Genomic DNA, 19,944 nt, shown 5'->3' with positions numbered 1-19,944 from the left:
CCCAAAAAGAGATATAAAAGATTAATAGAATGATTTCAAAAAAAAAAAAAATAAAATAAAATAAAATAAAAAAAATAAAATATTAATTATTAATTAATTAATTAAACAGATTTTTTTTTAAAAAAAAAAAAAGAAAAAAAAAATTAATTAATTAAAATTTATTTTTATTTTATTAATAAAATATATTATTATTAATATTAATTAAATATATTATTATTATTATTATTATTATTATTATTATTATTATTAATAGTAACATCCTGAAGCTTCAGAAAGCTTCAGGATGAAATGTTTTATTTAAACATTCCATCCCCACATCATCATCATCCCATCCCCACATCATCATCATCTTCTTCTTCTTCTTCTTCTTTATTTTTTTTTTCTCTGTTGCTGCAACGCAGCTCACTCTCTCTCTCTCTCCTCACGTTCTCTCTCTCTCTCTCTCCTCGATTTCGTGACGGATTTTCGCCCGATCGAAAATCCGAAGATACCACTGGACTCCATTCGCTGCTGCCGTCGTTTCTACTGAAGCAGATCGGTGATAGGAGCGGCATAAGCATATTCCTTGGGGTAAGCCATTTTCCCCTTTTTCTTTAATTTCTTGCAAAATATAAGCCCAATTGACGAACGGACACCACCACGAGAATCTAGGGATGATTCTCTACAAGTCCTAGTGGGACGGAATTCTCGTGGAGGTGTCGGGCCAAAACTCCAAATTTGGGGTGCGGTGATTATTAAGGGGCTTATTTTTAATTAATTAGCATTAATTTAAAAATGCTAAAATATTAAGCATCTGAGGCTGAAGTAAGATTTCTGAAATTTAGGGTTCGGGTGAGCGCCGCGGGTATAATTTTGGGACCCGCAGGCAAAATTTGAAAAATTAAGTAGGGATATTAAATAATAGTTTAAATATTAATTTGAGGTATATGGAGCCTAAGGAAGGCTAGATGAGTATTATTTTGGAGAAATAGATTAATTAATTTGGGGAAAAATGTAAATTGCAGGAATTAAATTTCGGGCGCCAAGGGCGTGAAATTTTGGGTCCTAAGGAAGTTCTTAATAGTCAGGTAAGGGAATAAACTAAAACAGTAATTTTCCATGCAAATTATTATTGATTATGAGTAAATTTATTTTCAGAAAAGCATATGTTATATTGCGTATTACGAATGAAATGTACGATTGGGAAAATACTGCTATGATGATTAAAATGTATATATATGTATGAGATGTAAGGAATTCACGATTTTAGAATATGAAGTATGACTTTTAACAGCATATGTGTGGCATGAATATTATTTTATTTGAATGTATTATGATGTAAAAGATTTTACGAGCAAAACATGTTTTCAGGTATTATGAAAAGATGAATTATGTTGTGATGGCTTTGATGATTATATGATAAATGATGTATTTTCAGTATATATATACCTGAAACAATTTTGGCGCGAGGCCATATATTTATGTTATTGGCACGAGGCCGTATTTATGTTATTGGTGCGAGGCCATGTATTTGTGTTATCGGCACGAGGCCGTATTTATGTTATCGGCACGAGGCCGTATTTATATTATTGGCGCGAGGCCATATTTACTATGATTTTGGCGCGAGGCCATATTTATGATTTCGGCGCGAGGCCGTATCTATGTTTTCGGCACGAGGCCGTAATGATGTTACGTATGATCATGTATTATATGTTTTCACAACCAGGATGTTAGTTTAGTTCAGACCAGGAGCTCGGTACCGTAGCTATGGGTTCATTTTGGCACGAGGCCTTATTAGTGCTACCGTCCCACGAGGGGATGGGAGATGGATAGTCGATGTGGCTTTCAGTAGAGTGTGGACGTCCACCTGGCAGTCCGGACCAGGGTGTGGCGGGCTCATCGTACTTACAGACATATTTGATTCGGCAGTGGTCGGCCAGCCATTGTCGGGTCCCGCCTTCGGGCTGCACAACCCGTCATGGGGGGTAATACATGACACTAGCTAGCTATTCATCCTGTGTTTATTTTTAGTACTACAGTTATAACAAATGATTTTATGTATGATATGAATTATTAACAGATGTGAAAATATATGTTTAACCAGTACGATATGATGATGTTTATGGAATTATGAAATGTACTATATACGTATAAATGCATTTAGTTTATTTTCCCTTACTGAGAAGTGTCTCACCCCCAATATTATTACATTTTTCAGGAGTCCCTGAGAGACCGGCGGGTCAAGGCCGCCGTTGAGATTAGTGAGATTATCCCGTGAGGAGGGTAAGATTTTGTACTAGGGTTAGAATTATTTTGTGTTTGACCCTAGAGATATTTTGATGTATGTGAGGATGTATAGAATGCTCTGGTATTATATTTTATGACTGGATGTTTGAGATTTTATGTGTACTGCTGCTAGGTTTTCCGCTGTGTATGACAGGTGTCCCCGCTACCCACGGGTTCGGGTTGACCATTTTATTTAGTATGTGATATTTTATGTTAAGAAATTGAGGGACGTTACATTTGGTATCAGAGCCTAGGATACTAGGTTCTGTAGACTCTAGAGTGCAGCAGTAATAATACCAGAGTATAGGATAAAAGGATTTGAGGTCTGGTTTTGTTGTCTAGATGCAGGACTTCCGTGGTGGTTTGTATGATTTTCCTGGGGTGACGATTTCAGGAAATTCATTGTAAACTATCGTCGGGTCGGGTATCTAGGTTGCAGGATTGAACCTTGAATTGAGATTAGGAGTGAGAAGTTAATTAGGAGAATATACTATATGAGTTGGGGGATACACGTAGGAAAAGAGGTTTTGAGTTAAGTTATTTCTTCTTTTCAGGATGGACCACGGTGGAAATAGTGCCCACGCTAGTGGGAGTGAGGGCGCTGGACCCTCAGGCGCTGCGGGTAGTGATTCAGATGCAGTCTTACGCAGCGTAGCACAGCAGGTTATGGCAGAAATTGCCAGGAGTTCGAGAGAACAAGGTGGTCCGTCTGTAGGCCACGGTTGTACGATCGAGAAGTTCATAAAGATGAATCCTCCAGCTTTCTCAGGGGGAACGGATCCTGCAGTCGCTGAGAATTGGGTGCAGGAGATGGAGAAAATTTTTGCAGTGCTGCAGTGTTCAGAGGAGCAGAAGGTGCTGTTCGCCACCTACAGATTGACTGGAGAGGCCGAGAGATGGTGGTCAGCAGTGAGATTGTTAGAGCAGCAGAGGACTATACCTGTAGAGATGACTTGGGGGAGATTTAGAGAGATATTCTTCGACAGGTATTTTCCAGCCTCTTCTAGGGAGGCTAAGATTACGGAGTTCCTGAATCTGAAGCAGGGACAGCTGTCAGTACAGCAATACGCGGCGAGGTTCATCGAACTATCTCGCTTCGCCCCGTACATTATTCCAGATGAGGTGAAGAAGGTACGACAGTTTGAAAGAGGTTTGAGGAGAGAAATTTATAAGCAGGTATCGATTCTGAAGTTGCAGGATTTTACTGAACTAGTGGATAGAGCCACTATAGCAGAGACTGGAGAGCGATTGGAGGCTGAGGAGCAGAGGCAGAAGAAGAGATCCATACCTTCTGATTTCCAGCAGGGAGCCGACCGTGCCGCGTGGAAGAGAGGTGGCTATTATAGGGACCGAAGACAGAAGACCGGGAATCGCGGTTTCCAGGGTGCACAGCCATCTCCCGCTTGCCCATCTTGCGGGAAGAAACACCTGGGAGAGTGTCGTGCTGGGCGAGGTGTCTGCTACAGGTGCGGGGAGCCGGGACATATGATGAGGGAGTGTCCGACACAGATTGGTACTGTTCCTAGACCTGCACGAGGAGGTTACCAGGCACCACGAGGAGGCCAGCAGAGGAATACGGCCCCAGCTAGAGTTTTTGCTTTGACACCGGGTGATGCTGAGGCGGCAGGAGATGTGGTGACAGGTACTGTTTCAATACTGTCATTTAAAGCTACTGTTTTGTTTGATTCTGGGGCGACGCATTCATTTATCGCCTGGGATTATGTTAAATTGTGTGGGTTTGAGCCTCAGCAGTTAGAAATTAGTTTGTCTGTTGCTACGCCAACTGGAACCGTAGGGGTATGTAGGAAGGTACTCAGGGACTGTCCAGTGGATATTCAAGGAAGGTATTTGTTAGCTAATTTGGTGATTTTAGACATGCATGGGTTTGAGGTGATCTTGGGCATGGATTGGCTAGCTGCCCACTATGCTAGCATTGATTGCCGTCAGAGAGTGGTAGTGTTTAGACCTCCAGAGGGACAGGAGTACAGATTTGTGGGATCACATGTGCGCACCCCACCTCAGTTATTATCGGCTATCCAGGCGTGTAGATTGCTATCAGAAGGTTGTCAGGGATATTTAGCCTATGTGAAGACTGTATGAGAAGGCGAACTGAGGGTGGAGGATATCCCAGTGGTGAGAGATTTCCCTGATGTATTTCCAGAGGATTTGCCGGGACTACCTCCTGATCGTGAGGTAGAGTTTGTTATTGATCTGGTTCCGGGGACAACACCGATTTCGAAGGCGCCGTATAGAATGGCACCGGCAGAGCTAAAAGAATTGAAAGAGCAGTTGCAGGAGCTGTTAGATAAGGGGTTCATTCGGCCCAGTGTGTCACCCTGGGGAGCACCAGTTTTGTTTGTGAGGAAGAAGGATGGCTCGATGAGATTGTGCATCGACTATCGAGAAATAAATAAAGTAACTATCAAGAATAAATACCCGCTCCCGCGTATTGATGATTTGTTTGACCAGTTACAGGGGACACAGATCTTTTCGAAGATAGATTTACGCTCCGGGTACCATCAGGTGAAAGTCAGGGCGGAAGATGTTCTGAAGACGGCATTTAGAACACGGTATGGTCACTATGAATTTCTAGTTATGCCATTTGGGTTGACAAATGCTCCTGCGGTGTTTATGGATCTTATGAACAGGGTTTTTCACCAGTATTTGGATCAGTTTGTGGTAGTATTTATTGATGATATACTGGTATATTCGAAGAGTGCAGAGGAGCATGAGGAGCATTTGAGTATAGTGTTGCAGGTGCTGCGAGAGAAGAAGCTATATGCAAAACTCAAGAAGTGTGAGTTCTGGCTGGAACAGGTTACCTTCCTTGGACACGTTGTATCCAAGGGTGGTATTTCTGTTGATCCGAGTAAGATTGAGGCGGTAGTTGACTGGGTACGACCAAAGAACGTGCACGAGATCAGGAGTTTCCTAGGATTGGCTGGGTACTATCGCAGGTTTGTTGAGGGCTTTTCTCGATTGTCGGGCCCATTGACTAGATTGACCAGGAAAGGAGCAAAGTTTGAGTAGTCTGATGAATGTGAGCAGAGCTTCCAAGAGTTGAAGCAGCGACTCATCACTGCGCCTGTGTTGACGATTCCTTCAGGAGAAGAGGGGTTCGTAATTTACAGCGATGCGTTCCATAAAGGGCTCGGATGCGTGTTGATGCAGCAGGGGAGAGTGATAGCCTATGCCTCATGACAGTTGAAAGAATATGAGAAGAACTACCCTACCCACGATCTGGAGTTGGCGGCGATTGTTTACGCGCTGAAGATTTGGAGGCACTATCTATATGGGGGTAGGTGTGAGATATTTACTGACCATAAGAGTTTAAAGTATTTCTTCACGCAGAAGGAATTGAATATGAGGCAGAGGAGATGGTTGGAGCTAATAAAGGATTACGACTGCACTATTAGCTACCACCCAGGAAAGGCTAATGTGGTTGCTGATGCTTTGAGTCGGAAATCAGTGGAATCATCTGTATCTGCAAGGGAGATTCAGCATCCGATTCAGATGGATTTGGAGAGGCTTGGTGTGGAGCTGGTAGAGGGTGATCACCAGGTGTTCATTGCTGACTTGGTTTTGCAGCCGACTCTATAGGAGAGGATTAAAGCAGCTCAGAGGAATGATGCAGAACTGGTAGAGCTTATGGGAAAGGTACAGGATGGTCAGGAATTAGAGTTCAGCATTTCAGATGATGGAGCCCTGAGGTTCCATACCAGGTTATGTGTTCCTGCCGATCCTGAGATCAAGAAAGTCATTCTGGAGGAAGCACATCGATCCCTATATACTGTACATCCGGGTAGCACTAAAATGTACAGGGATCTCCGAGAGTCCTTCTGGTGGAGCAACATGAAAAGGGAGATAGCTCAGTTTGTGGGTCAGTGTTTGACGTGCCAGCAAGTGAAGGCTGAGCATCAGAGACCGGCGGGATCGTTGCAGCCACTCCACATTCCTGAGTGGAAGTGGGAGCATATAGCGATGGATTTCGTCTCAGGATTACCGCCAGCATTGCATGGACAGGACGCTATTTGGGTAGTGGTGGATCGATTGACGAAGACTGCCCACTTTTTGCCGATTAGAGTTAGCTACTCCATGGACAGATTGGCTGAGTTATACATCCAAGAGATAGTTAGACTCCACGGCGTCCCAGTGTCCATAGTTTCAGATAGAGACCCACGGTTTACATCTCGTTTTTGGAAAAGTCTGCAAGGGACCATGGGTTCTCAGTTGTCGTTCAGCACAGCTTTTCATCCTCAGACAGATGGACAGACAGAGAGGACGATACAGATTTTGGAGGATATGCTACGAGCATGTGTGCTGGATTTTGGAGGTCGTTGGATGCAGTATTTGCCACTGGTTGAGTTTGCGTATAACAACAGCTACCAGGCCAGCATTGGGATGGCACCGTATGAGGCACTGTATGGCAGGAGGTGCCGATCCCCGTTGTACTGGGATGAGGTTGGAGAGAGACAGGTATTGGGGCCAAAGTTGATACAGCAGACTCAGGATAAAGTCAGACTCATCAGAGACAGGATTAGGACAGCGCAGAGCCGGCAGAAGAGTTATGCTGATACTCGTCGGCGAGAATTGGAGTTTGACACAGGAGATCACGTGTTCCTGAAGGTGGCACCGCTGAAGGGTGTTATGAGGTTCGGGAGGAAGGGTAAGCTGAGCCCTAGGTATATTGGACCATTCGAGATTCTTGAGAGAGTGGGTCCAGTTGCCTATCGTTTGGCATTACCATCGGTCCTATTTAGGATCCATGACGTATTCCACGTTTCTATGTTGAGGAAATACGTCCCAGACCCCTCCCATGTGATTAGATATGAAACACTGGAATTGGGCGATACTTTAGTTTATGAGGAAGTGCCAGTGCAAATTCTTGACTGGAAGGAACAGGAGCTACGCACGAAAAAGATTCCACTGGTAAAAGTTCTGTGGCGCAACCATGCCATTGAAGAGGCTTCTTGGGAACTAGAGGATCAGATGCGCCAGAGATATCCACACTTATTCAGTGGAGTTAGAGTTGAGCCAGTCAAGTGAATGGAATATTGTTGTAGTTTTTATTTGTATAGTGTAACATAAGATAGATAAAGTTTTTAGTTTTGAAACGTGAATGGTTTAGGGAGAATTTTGAATAGTTGTGATCTCTCAGAGCCCTTATTGTAACCACGGTATTCCTCCGCCATAAGTGAGGGTAATCAATAAAAAAAAAAAATTTAGAAGCGTTTTCACTAAAGAAAGGAAATAGGGGAATGACAAATTTCGAGGACGAAATTTTTATAAGGAGGGGAGAATGTAAAAACCCCCAAAAAGAGATATAAAAGATTAATAGAATGATTTCAAAAAAAAAGAAAATAAAATAAAATAAAATAAAAAAAATAAAATATTAATTATTAATTAATTAATTAAACAGATTTTTTTTAAAAAAAAAAAAAGAAAAAAAAATTAATTAATTAAAATTTATTTTTATTTTATTAATAAAATATATTATTATTAATATTAATTAAATATATTATTATTATTATTATTATTATTATTATTATTATTAATAGTAACATCCTGAAGCTTCAGAAAGCTTCAGGATGAAATGTTTTATTTAAACATCCCATCCCCACATCATCATCATCCCATCCCCACATCATCATCATCTTCTTCTTCTTCTTCTTCTTTATTTTTTTTTTCTCTGTTGCTGCAACGCAGCTCACTCTCTCTCTCTCTCCTCACGTTCTCTCTCTCTCTCTCTCCTCGATTTCGTGACGGATTTTCGCCCGATCGAAAATCCGAAGATACCACTGGACTCCATTCGCTGCTGCCGTCGTTTCTACTGAAGCAGATCGGTGATAGGAGCGGCATAAGCATATTCCTTGGGGTAAGCCATTTTCCCCTTTTTCTTTAATTTCTTGCAAAATATAAGCCCAATTGACGAACGGACACCACCACGAGAATCTAGGGATGATTCTCTACAAGTCTAGTGGGACGGAATTCTCGTGGAGGTGTCGGGCCAAAACTCCAAATTTGGGGTGCGGTGATTATTAAGGGGCTTATTTTTAATTAATTAGCATTAATTTAAAAATGCTAAAATATTAAGCATCTGAGGCTGAAGTAAGATTTCTGAAATTTAGGGTTCGGGTGAGCGCCGCGGGTATAATTTTGGGACCCGCAGGCAAAATTTGAAAAATTAAGTAGGGATATTAAATAATAGTTTAAATATTAATTTGAGGTATATGGAGCCTAAGGAAGGCTAGATGAGTATTATTTTGGAGAAATAGATTAATTAATTTGGGGAAAAATGTAAATTGCAGGAATTAAATTTCGGGCGCCAAGGGCGTGAAATTTTGGGTCCTAAGGAAGTTCTTAATAGTCAGGTAAGGGAATAAACTAAAACAGTAATTTTCCATGCAAATTATTATTGATTATGAGTAAATTTATTTTCAGAAAAGCATATGTTATATTGCGTATTACGAATGAAATGTACGATTGGGAAAATACTGCTATGATGATTAAAATGTATATATATGTATGAGATGTAAGGAATTCACGATTTTAGAATATGAAGTATGACTTTTAACAGCATATGTGTGGCATGAATATTATTTTATTTGAATGTATTATGATGTAAAAGATTTTACGAGCAAAACATGTTTTCAGGTATTATGAAAAGATGAATTATGTTGTGATGGCTTTGATGATTATATGATAAATGATGTATTTTCAGTATATATATACCTGAAACAATTTTGGCGCGAGGCCATATATTTATGTTATTGGCACGAGGCCGTATTTATGTTATTGGTGCGAGGCCATGTATTTGTGTTATCGGCACGAGGCCGTATTTATGTTATCGGCACGAGGCCGTATTTATATTATTGGCGCGAGGCCATATTTACTATGATTTTGGCGCGAGGCCATATTTATGATTTCGGCGCGAGGCCGTATCTATGTTTTCGGCACGAGGCCGTAATGATGTTACGTATGATCATGTATTATATGTTTTCACAACCAGGATGTTAGTTTAGTTCAGACCAGGAGCTCGGTACCGTAGCTATGGGTTCATTTTGGCACGAGGCCTTATTAGTGCTACCGTCCCACGAGGGGATGGGAGATGGATAGTCGATGTGGCTTTCAGTAGAGTGTGGACGTCCACCTGGCAGTCCGGACCAGGGTGTGGCGGGCTCATCGTACTTACAGACATATTTGATTCGGCAGTGGTCGGCCAGCCATTGTCGGGTCCCGCCTTCGGGCTGCACAACCCGTCATGGGGGGTAATACATGACACTAGCTAGCTATTCATCCTGTGTTTATTTTTAGTACTACAGTTATAACAAATGATTTTATGTATGATATGAATTATTAACAGATGTGAAAATATATGTTTAACCAGTACGATATGATGATGTTTATGGAATTATGAAATGTACTATATACGTATAAATGCATTAAATATTCATGTTGCCACACAGCTGTATTTAGTTTATTTTCCCTTACTGAGAAGTGTCTCACCCCCAATATTATTACATTTTTCAGGAGTCCCTGAGAGACCGGCGGGTCAAGGCCGCCGTTGAGATTAGTGAGATTATCCCGTGAGGAGGGTAAGATTTTGTACTAGGGTTAGAATTATTTTGTGTTTGACCCTAGAGATATTTTGATGTATGTGAGGATGTATAGAATGCTCTGGTATTATATTTTATGACTGGATGTTTGAGATTTTATGTGTACTGCTGCTAGGTTTTCCGCTGTGTATGACAGGTGTCCCCGCTACCCACGGGTTCGGGTTGACCATTTTATTTAGTATGTGATATTTTATGTTAAGAAATTGAGGGACGTTACACGCCGCGCACCACTCGAAGACACAGATTGTGGTCCCCCTTCGCCTACTCCAAGTTTGGGCTTGAGAGAGATTTCCTTTATTCGTGCCTACGCGGCGAGGTTTCCTGCAAATTGAGAGGGGTCAGGTTGGTCGTCCGGTTGATCCTCTCCCACTCCCATACCGGTTAGTACCAATTTTATCTATCCCTCCTCATTCACTCTATAACTATTAGGAATACTAATTCGTAATACGTAGTAGTCTTGCATTTGGGAACTTACGTTTCGTCTTATACAGGTGGAGGGACGACTTGAGGGCATCGATGGTTACGCTTCACATATTGCCCTGGTACAGGTTCAAGTTAGACATGCACCGGGAGCATGAGGTATAAATCAGTTAAAGTATAGCACATGATATTCTTTCTTTCTTTCACTTGTTTATAGTCCGCTTATCTTTTGGTTTTGTCTGAGTGCAGTTTTTATGGATGCCCTACAAGAAAGAGATTTTAGCCGACCTGCCGCCTGACTATGCAGATGGGAGGGACCTATGGATAGCTCGAGTGCCACTCATATGCTTTCATATTATTGAGTGGTATCTCCCCAATCGAGTCATGCGACAGTTCGGGTTTTGACAGGTCATTCCCGTCCCATTTATGACGTCGGGGGTAGATATTGTTGGGGACGACCTCCACGGCATGGATGGGCGCAGTCGAGGGGTCACAGAATGGTTGAGTACGCACGCGATATTCATCACTACGTGGGAGCATCGGCGAGACTACATCATACGAGGAGTGGTGGAGCACTGTCCGATGCGTCTAGCTAACCCATACTATAAGTCTATCACACGCCGCTTCGTCGACAGGACCGCTGCTGTATATTTGAGCCTCGCAAGAAAACTAATGCCACAACTCATTTTATGATATATACGTTCCGATTTGAATGCGTTAGTAAAATATGTTCATATCCTGCAGGCTAACATAGTTATTGAGGCAGACCAGATCTCGTCAGATCCTGCAATCCACAAATTGATGAGTGCTGCACTGGACCTCGTCCACAAAGACGATCGACGGATCCCAGAATGAGGAGGTCGACCTGATGTACCAGCACGAGGAGGTCGACCAGCTCCAGTACGAGGAGGACGACATGCCTCCTCTAGCCGTCCAGGGACTCCCATGTCCTCCCCACCAATCGTACAAGCAGAGTACTTGTTCGGCCCGTCAGCACCTTATGCGCCTTCCACTGCAGCTGATATTGCCGGACCGTCGAGCAGACCGACTGATGCCCCATCCAACTTTGCTGCTACCCCATCGATGTCATTTTTATTAGACGATCTTTTTGATGGGGTAGAGGTCGATGCACCCCCTATGCCGCCTCGTTCTCGTCCCGAGACATCGTATCAGTTCTCACCTCGTGCGCTCTGCATGGATAATGATGATTATGCAGCACCTCTTGGGGGAGAGGATCCACATCCAGGATGACGGGACAGGACACCTGATGATGCTGACCAACAGGGAGAGGGTAGACGCAGACGGCAGCCACCACGACTCCGGAGACGACCTCGCTGCGGCACGGAGTAGTTTAGCATTATTTTAATTGCATTTGATTTGTTTGTATATCATTGATTGTTTTGATTTCATTTGTATATAATTGATTATTTTTTTTATTCTTTTGTATATATCATTTAATAATTCGTATCTCTAAAGAATTCAATACTGCCAAATATAAAAAATGACACATAATTCGAATCTCTAAAATTTGCATGCCTAGTTAAGTTAATTCCTTAAATTGAATTCTTTTTTACTGCAAAATTCGTATCGCTAAAATTTGTATGGTATTTGGTTAATAGATCTTACTCTTCGCGGTGTATTTAGTGTCGTGGCAGTCAGAGCAAGATTACTTGTGTATTAAAAAAAAATAGCTTGAATTTTTTTTAAGCTAATTTTCGTATAATTTTCCAAAACTATGAAAACAAATTAGACATTTAAGTGTGCGTGGAAACTAGTGTCATAGGTGTTTAAGACTATTTATTGTATTTAACTGTAATCGAGTTTTAATAAATAACTTTTTAATAAAACAATTTTATACCTTATCTCAAAATAATAAATTAAATAAGAATAATCTACCTACCCATATGATAGTATCCTAAGGTAATTTTGGTATAATTTTAATCATTTCTCAGTTAAATTCCAATAGATTAGTACTTTGTTTTGTTGGGTCTCATAATAATATTCTCTTCCCCTCCATCGTTCAAAAATTTCTAACGTGATTTACCACTACATGTAAGAAATTATTATGTCACGCTTTAATTATATTTAAAATCGATTTTCAAATATTTTTTAACAATCCCATCCTTGATGACTCGGGGGTTGTAAATTGAATTTTTATTAAAATTGTTTTTACGCAATAGTCCACATGCATATAATAATTGATTATTTTTTATCAATCTCAATATAATTCCCTAATAAAATAATTTTTGAACTTGACTTAATTAGGTAACATTTTTTAATTAATTATAAATCAGTACAATAGTTGTACAATGTTGTTCCATTTGAACATAGTCTAGAAGAGCTTGTCTATTCATTTCACACATGACACAAGTTTTATGCCCTTGAAAATTGAAAAATTTTAAATAGAAATAATAAATAAGAAAAATGTTTTGACTGCTACATTTTAAACAAGAAAAGAGTTTAATAACTTAACCTCTTAATCTTAAATTGATTAAGCACCCATTAATTTTTAAAGAATATCTTAAATTAATTCATATATTATATTAAGAAATTAATATTATTGACATAACGCGAATAGATTTTAGGAGAAAATCTCGCAACTTGGTCCTGCGAAATTTGCGCCACGCGTCACATTCCTGCTAGATGCGAGATTTGGTCCAGCGTCGCCACGCGTCACCTTCCCGCTGCTTCTTTCGTTGCCACGCGTCGAAAGCAAAGCGACCCATGAGTTTAAATCTCTTACGTGAGCATTATTTTGAAAAAATTTTTCCTAATCAGGTGTTATTTTATATTTTATTTATATTTAATAATAAAAAAATAAAGTATAATAAATTTATGTGGCAGCAGAGATTGAGAACTGAAGAATGGATATGGACATGTGGATGGCGTTTCTTATCCCAAAATCCATCTCTCTGCTAGATTACGCCCCCTCTGTAACACTACACACCACCCCCCCCCCCCCCCCCTTTCCTCCCTCTCACCTGCGAGCCTCCATTGTCGCCGATGAAGGCTCTCTCCGTTAATCCATCTCTTTCCCGCCTCAAATTCTCCACCAAAACTCCCAATCTCCTTCCAAAAACTTCTTTCTCCTTTCCCAAAACCCTCAATTTCAGAGTCTCAGCCATCCAAACACCACCGCAGACACATTCTCCGGACCCAAACGAGACGTATCAGTCCTACGACCAAGATGAGTCGTACGGAGAAGTCAACAGGATCATCGGCAGCAGAGCCGCTGCCGACGGCGGAATGGAGTACCTGATAGAGTGGAAGGACGATCACGCCCCCACCTGGGTCCCCTCTGCCTACGTCGCGAAGGACGTCGTCGCGGAGTACGAAACCCCCTGGTGGACCGCCGCCAAGAAGGCCGACGCCGACACACTCCAGAACCTCCTCGACGCCGGAGACGGCCGAGACGTGGATGCCGTCGACGAGGACGGCCGAACGGCGCTGCATTTTGTCGCTGGTCTGGGATCCGAACCCTGCGTAAGGCTTCTCGTCGGCGCCGGTGCCTACGTGAACCGCCGCGACGGGCGCGGCGGCCTCACGGCGCTTCACATGGCGGCCGGATACGTGAGACCGGACGCGGTTCGGGCGCTGCTCGAGTTGGGCGCGGACCCGGAGGCGGAGGACGACGGGGGACGGACGGCGATGGGGCTGGCGAGGGAGGTGCTGAAGGCGACGCCGAAGGGAAATCCGGTGCAGTTCGCGAGGAGGTTGGGGTTGGAGAATGTGATAAGGGTTTTGGAGGAGGCGGTGTTCGAGTACGCGGAGGTGCAGGAGATCCTGGAGAGGAGAGGGAAGGGGGATCAGACGGAGTACTTGATCAAATGGATGGACGGTGAAGATAACGAGTGGGTGAGGGTGGGGTCCATCGCGGAGGATCTGGTGAGGGACTACGAGGCTGGGGTGGAATACGCGGTGGCGGAGTGGGTGGTGGACCGGAGGGACGTGGACGGCGGGAAGAGGGAGTATCTGGTGAGATGGACGGACATGGAGGACGCCACGTGGGAGCCGGAGGAGAATGTAGATCCTGATTTGATCAAGGAGTTCGAGGCGGGCCGAGCGGGTGGAGCTGGAGATGTGGAGGCCCGTGTGGATTTGGGCCCATGAATTTGTTTGGGCCTATCCTGTTGGGCTTTGTTGTTGTAGAATTGTTTGAGATGGCTGAGAATTTGGGCATTGAATGTACAAATCTTTTGATTTTTTTTTAAATTTTGAATTTTGATAGTTTTGGACTAAATTAGGAATGAATGGATGAGCTAAAATATTCCAACTCGATCGAACTCAAAAAATTTTAAGCAAAAAAGTATGATCCAACCCAATTGATTTCAACTCAAATTAGAAAAGCTTGAATTTGAACCAATGGTTATAAGTCTTTTTATTTTTTTGGTCATTTTAACTTGGCTTGATCGTTTTGGACAATGATAAATTGAAAATGTATTTTGCTTAAGTCGTGTCAAGTTGCCAGGAGATCAAGTTTGATGTAAAACTTTGATGTGATTGATTTTGACTCATGAATAGAATAATGAATTTGAACACACCTCTTTAGGAGTTGATTATGCATTTCAATTTGATTAGTTTTGTAAATATTATGGTAAGGCTCCAACTATAATTTGAGTTCAAATTGAATTCTAATAGAGTTGAGTCAAATCAAACTTTAAGTAGCTTGTGAATCATCTTGAATTATATATATTTATATATTTTTGTGGGGTAACTAAGGCTTCAAGGCCCATTCAAGTGAGGACTTGTGAGTGAATAGTGAAAATATTAATTCATTTTAAGGGACGTGCATGTGAGTCAACAGGTAAATGTTAAAGTTAAAAAAAAGAAGAAGAAGAGAGGATTAACTTTAGTTCATGGTAATTTATTACTATTACTAATTTGCATCTTAATTAATTAATATAATAATCCACCGAAAACATGTGTTTTCTCGAACGTGTGTATACCTGTAGAACGTAGCTCAAAGTTTGACATATATGATTACGACAACTCATAATAGATATGTATCTTGGAAATATGTCTAACTTTGCCTTTATACACCATGTGGTTGTACTTTTTCTTTCCCTCATTTTGATTCTTATGTATAGGTGTATGCTTTAATTTTACTATACTCTCACTGGTTGGCTAGTACGGGACCGGTAATCAGTGGGAGTTGAAACTCGTATTAATCTTTTTAATTTTATAAAATTAATGTATATTCATTTTTAATCACACCTTACTATAATGTAAGTTCAGACATAATATTAGAACTCTAATAAAAAAAAAAACTCACAAGATTTTCATTGCATTGCATTTTCTCCTCAATTGGATTTCCTTCTCTATTTTTTTGTTTTAATTTCAAAATGGTTACCAGATTTTATTTACATTAGGGCTTGGATCTTGTGTGACAGTGTGTTGAGTAGGTGCAATTCTAAAAGGACTTGCTACGTTAAGTTTCTTTCACATTTAATGTAAGGAGATTTTTTATCAAGTGAGTGGGCGTTATTACTCACACTAGACAAAATCAACCATTAGCATCGTAAGTAACAAACTTAGAGGATGCTATTGAAATTCATATTCATACCTGTAGTGACCCGAAGAATAACAACATTTTAAATATTAAAGAGGGAGAGAAAATAGAACCAGAAACAGAAGGAAGCTGTAGACTTCGTCGATGACATTACATTTTGGAGATAATATTAAATAATCATAAATCTAGGAAATTGCCCAGCTTCGTCGACGAACACAAGGTTTCGTCAACGAGAAAATATTGAGAGGGGTTCCGAGGCAGCCTGAATTTCGTCGACGAACACAGGGTCTCGTCGATGAATTTTGTGAAGAGCTCGTCGACGAGTCTGGTAGTATAAAAGCGGAAAACCGGGATAATTCTCATTCTCTCGCCGTTCTCTCTCTCTCTCTCTCTCTCTCTCTCTCTCTCTCTTACGACTTTCTCTCCCTTCTCTCTTCATTTTCGGCCCCACCAGTCGCCGGATCGACAATCCGAAGCTACCACGACGCTCCTGGCTGAGTTCTCCACGCATCTACCGGAGCGGATCGTCGGGGGATCAGAGTTGGAAATCATCCCAATTTTAGGGTAAGGACTTTTATTCAATTTTTGACTTCCTAGCAGTTATAAGAAATGATACAGGACGACCAACTGTGCTGTTCCTTTGACAATGTTGGTTCCGGGTCTTTTGTCGGCGGCCCTGTGGGGGTATTCCAGCCTCGAGTCCAGACGGCGCTTTTCCGATTTAAGGTGTTGCACTTTCAGGTACGGCCATCTGCTATGCTCGGATATTCCTAATTTATACAGCATCTTTATTTCCCCCCACTTCTGTCTTTCGTATGGTGTGGTTGTGATTATGTATGTAGTACGGGGCTCTGTTTTCGACTGCTAATTTCATGACTTTTTGATCTCAGTCCCATGCTTGTCCGGATTTCAGCTACTATGATTAGAAATTTCAGACCCTGATTTACCAACTTTTAGTACCCTGATGCTTACGAATTCTTAGATACGCATACTGCAGCTCCAGTTATGATTACTCAGAATTTTTAGTCTGTTAGGCAGTAATCATGGTTCTTTAGACTTTACCTTCGCATCATCGTCCAATCAGTTAGTTATGTTTAGACATATATTATATGATACTCCGCAACCCTGTTGGACTTGCCGCTACAGCGCACGGGTACCGTTGCTACAGATAATCTGTACTTTCTGAGTGCAATTACTGATCCAGCTCTACGTGGTAACGTCAACACCTAGGACCTTGATTTGCAGAGGTTCGGGCTCCCCATCCGATCTGGGGTTGCGGGGGGGAGGTCGGACTGATGAAGTTTCGTGCTTTATCTTGCTTGGGCCAGTCACGGTAAAATCCAGCTTACGGGGCCACCACACCCTCGTCATGAGGGGCAGTTCATGCCACCGATTCGCCCAATGGCCCGTTTGTTCCTCTTCCTTCCGTCTGCCTTTACCCGCACACTCAGGCCGCATTTCACTATTTCCACTAGCAGTATTTTGACTTCTACCTCTTCCTCCTGCTCTGTTCCGCCCCTAGGGCACCGGGGGTCGTGTGTTTATGATTTTGTACGTGTACTTTTGTCCCCGTTTTTTCTGTTCTACTGACCCCGCTTTCCTGCTATGTAGTAGATTCTTGCCACCCCTAGTCATAGCATATGATCTCTTCTTGAGCGTTGGTCATCCCAGGGTGGCTTCTTTTCCGGTGATCCCGGTAGGGGTGCAAGACCGATCAGGCTCGCCAACGCCGGACTTCAGTCGTGCCGCCCGCGCGTGGATCATTTTGGGCGCCTTTTTGTGTTTCCCTACGCTCGTTGAGGGCACTTTTGGGGCTCTCGTCTGTTGTTCTCTTGCCCCCCCCTTTCAGCCTCTTTGGTCTTGTCTGTCTGTTGAAGTTTTCTTTATATGCTTCTGTTCTCGCTGTTCGGGGCTACTGTTCTGGTCTCCGCATCTCTTCCTTCTCCCGTGGCCCAACCTTCCTTTCCTCGCAGGTCCCGTTCCCCTCCCCCTCTGTGTGTATCTTTTCGTCCCGCTGGGTTAGCCCTCGGTTTTCTTTGCCCGACCTTATGCATGCTTTGCCCCACAGGTCCAATTCGTCAATTCCGCCCACGAGGGTTATTCTTCTTCCCTCCCAAATCGTGGCTGCGTTTTGCTAACTTCTGCAGAAAATACTGCTCTTGTTACTTTCCCCCCTCTCTGCCCTCACTTTTCTTCAGGGGTAGGGTTGTCACTCATGACTCCTGCTTCTCCTTTTGCCGTTGCGTTCCTTTGCCGCGCACGCTTAGGCTAGCCGGTCCCATCCCCCCCTTCCTCAGCTCCTCACCCCCCCCCTGTCCTTCCCCCCCCTCTTTCACCGGCCACAGGGTTTTCACCCCTCTCAGGCTTGACAGATGAAAACAACCTCTGCTTCGATTATTCGCGGCGCCCACCACCGAGGGTCCCTCTTCATCGTCCAAACAATAATTCTACTATTACCGCCTGAACCCTCCCTTTAGTATTTATCACTTACTCATTCACAAGCGTACCTTCCTCTCTATTCAACTTAACCATGCTAATTAGTTACACTATTCCACAAAAACAAACCCACACGTCCCATCATATCACTTGCTGCCAAACCTTTTATGGGGGAAACATATCTTATATTATTCTCATGCACTACGGAGAATGTGCCTACTGTAGTGGTTTCTGGTTGTATTATTACATTATTATTGTTAACCTAACTCTAGTGGATCTTGATTTAGCACAGGAGTGCAAGACCATTTTGACCACCATGCCCAACATGGGGATAGCAATTTTTGTTCTTCTTCTTTTTTTTATCGTTATTTTTACATTTTTCACTGTGTTTTTGTCATTTTTGATCATTCCGGGTGCTTTGGGATGGTCCATAACTTTCCGGGGCTTGCTCAGTGAGTTTGGGATCTTATTGTGCGCCCCTGCGATACAAATCTCTCTCTTTTCGCCATTTTTGTCCTTTTGTCCCCCCTCTGATGCACGTGTGTCGAAGGTGTTCCCGTCTCAGCCCAGTTTGACCGTGCTTTTGCTTTTCAGAGCAAATCGCCGTCAACTTTGCCCTTCCAGCTTTTTCTAGTTTGTTCTCTCACATTTTGCTTGCATCAAGTTGCTGTCGCACAGTTTTTTTAACCTGGTACCCACAGGTCAGAGTCTCTTTCCCTCTTTTTGTCACTGTTCCCCCCAAAAGCTTTTTTTCTTTTTCGTTTGGGGACCATCAATGCCTCTTCGTCAACCTCATCGAAGATTGACACGCTACTGAGTTATACACATGGACATCATGATCCACGGAACCTTTTTTACTCCACTTCTTATCTCCTTTCTTTTTGATCGCTTCGCAAAACCAAAAACTTGTTCTTGTTCCTCATTCTATTCGGCTTCCCCATTGTCTGCGTCCCTTCTTTTCTTACTGTGACCCTAAATAGCTTCAATTCCCACTTTGTGATTTCTTGTTTAGACCCTCTTTTTGTTCTCAATCATTTCCTACATTTTTTTTTTGCTTCCCGCCTTTCTACCTTCTTTCCATCCCTTTTGCCCGCCGTTCTTTCTTTCCCTCCTTTCTTACCTTTCCCCATTTGCCCCGTCCTTCTCACAGTTCCTTAGCCTCTTCTGATTATTCTGAGTACCCACTCCCGTCTTTCTGATCATTTTCGGTCCCCCCCCCCCTTCCTTCCGTTCTTCTTTTTCTTGGCATTGCTTCTCTTTCCCTTGGCACTTGTCTTCCTTCGGTTTCCCCGTCCCCCTTCCTCTTGTTGTCTTGCCCTCCCGTCCACTGTCTCAGCGTTCGCGTGTCCCCCCCCCTTCTTGCTCTTCCGCCGAGTAGCGCGTTTTGCAGCTTCATCCTTTCCTGTGTCCGCCTCCCTAACTATCAAATTTTGGACCTGATCGGGTTGCCTTCTGCTGTTAGATTGTTTTGCTCAGGTACCTTTGTTCCTTCTCTCTCTCTCTCTTCTCTTTCCCTTCCTCCTCTTCTCTCTCTCTCTCTTTCTCCCTTATTGTTGCGTCCTTGCCCTCTTCTTTGTTTGCTGGTTGGTTATCCCCACGACCACCAGCCCTTTTGCGGTTTGCGTTTTAGCTTCTCCCTTTACTCCTTGCCCCGCCCCCTTTCCCGGTTCTGTTCCGGCCTTTAGTTCGGCCACCCCC

At 42.8% G+C, this 19,944-nt stretch overlaps 2 protein-coding genes and 1 long non-coding RNA gene across 5 annotated transcripts; all 3 read left to right on the top strand.

Moving 5' to 3' along the window:
* The first annotated feature begins 334 nt into the window (after positions 1-334).
* On the top strand, positions 335-7,494 carry LOC131156588 (uncharacterized). Of its 2 annotated transcripts, XM_058110399.1 has the most exons (5): positions 335-570; positions 1,005-1,067; positions 2,198-2,262; positions 2,820-6,168; positions 6,801-7,494. In XM_058110399.1, exon 4 carries the CDS (start codon positions 2,821-2,823, stop codon positions 4,363-4,365), a length of 1,545 nt encoding a protein of 514 aa, XP_057966382.1. In that variant the 5' UTR covers positions 335-570; positions 1,005-1,067; positions 2,198-2,262; position 2,820; the 3' UTR covers positions 4,366-6,168; positions 6,801-7,494. The 2 variants fall into 2 exon arrangements, 1 of the variants encoding a protein (XP_057966382.1); XR_009137024.1 differs by lacking the exons at positions 2,820-6,168; positions 6,801-7,494 and adding an exon at positions 2,399-2,450 and having other exon boundaries at positions 342-570.
* A 409-nt stretch (positions 7,495-7,903) lies between these two features.
* On the top strand, positions 7,904-11,766 carry LOC131156589 (uncharacterized). 2 transcript variants are annotated; one of them, XR_009137026.1, is made up of 6 exons: positions 7,910-8,140; positions 8,574-8,636; positions 9,796-9,860; positions 9,997-10,261; positions 10,373-10,460; positions 10,551-11,766. It is a non-coding gene; the product is annotated as an uncharacterized LOC131156589 (long non-coding RNA). The 2 variants fall into 2 exon arrangements; XR_009137025.1 differs by having other exon boundaries at positions 7,904-8,140; positions 9,796-10,261.
* A 1,325-nt stretch (positions 11,767-13,091) lies between these two features.
* On the top strand, positions 13,092-14,541 carry LOC131156587 (signal recognition particle 43 kDa protein, chloroplastic). Its single transcript, XM_058110398.1, has one exon. It carries the CDS (start codon positions 13,305-13,307, stop codon positions 14,409-14,411), a length of 1,107 nt encoding a protein of 368 aa, XP_057966381.1. The 5' UTR covers positions 13,092-13,304; the 3' UTR covers positions 14,412-14,541.
* Positions 14,542-19,944: the final 5,403 nt, after the last annotated feature.

The sequence above is a fragment of the Malania oleifera genome, chromosome 5 (genome assembly GCF_029873635.1).
Source record: "Malania oleifera isolate guangnan ecotype guangnan chromosome 5, ASM2987363v1, whole genome shotgun sequence".
Lineage (NCBI taxonomy): Eukaryota > Viridiplantae > Streptophyta > Magnoliopsida > Santalales > Ximeniaceae > Malania > Malania oleifera.
The sequence above is the reverse complement of the archived record's forward strand: the minus strand, read 5'-3'. Positions and strand labels throughout refer to the sequence as shown.

Coding starts and splice junctions, on each gene's coding strand:
- LOC131156588 (XM_058110399.1), top strand. CDS start 2,821: ATGGACCACGGTGGAAATAGTGCCCACGCTAGTGGGAGTGAGGGCGCT.
- LOC131156587 (XM_058110398.1), top strand. CDS start 13,305: ATGAAGGCTCTCTCCGTTAATCCATCTCTTTCCCGCCTCAAATTCTCC.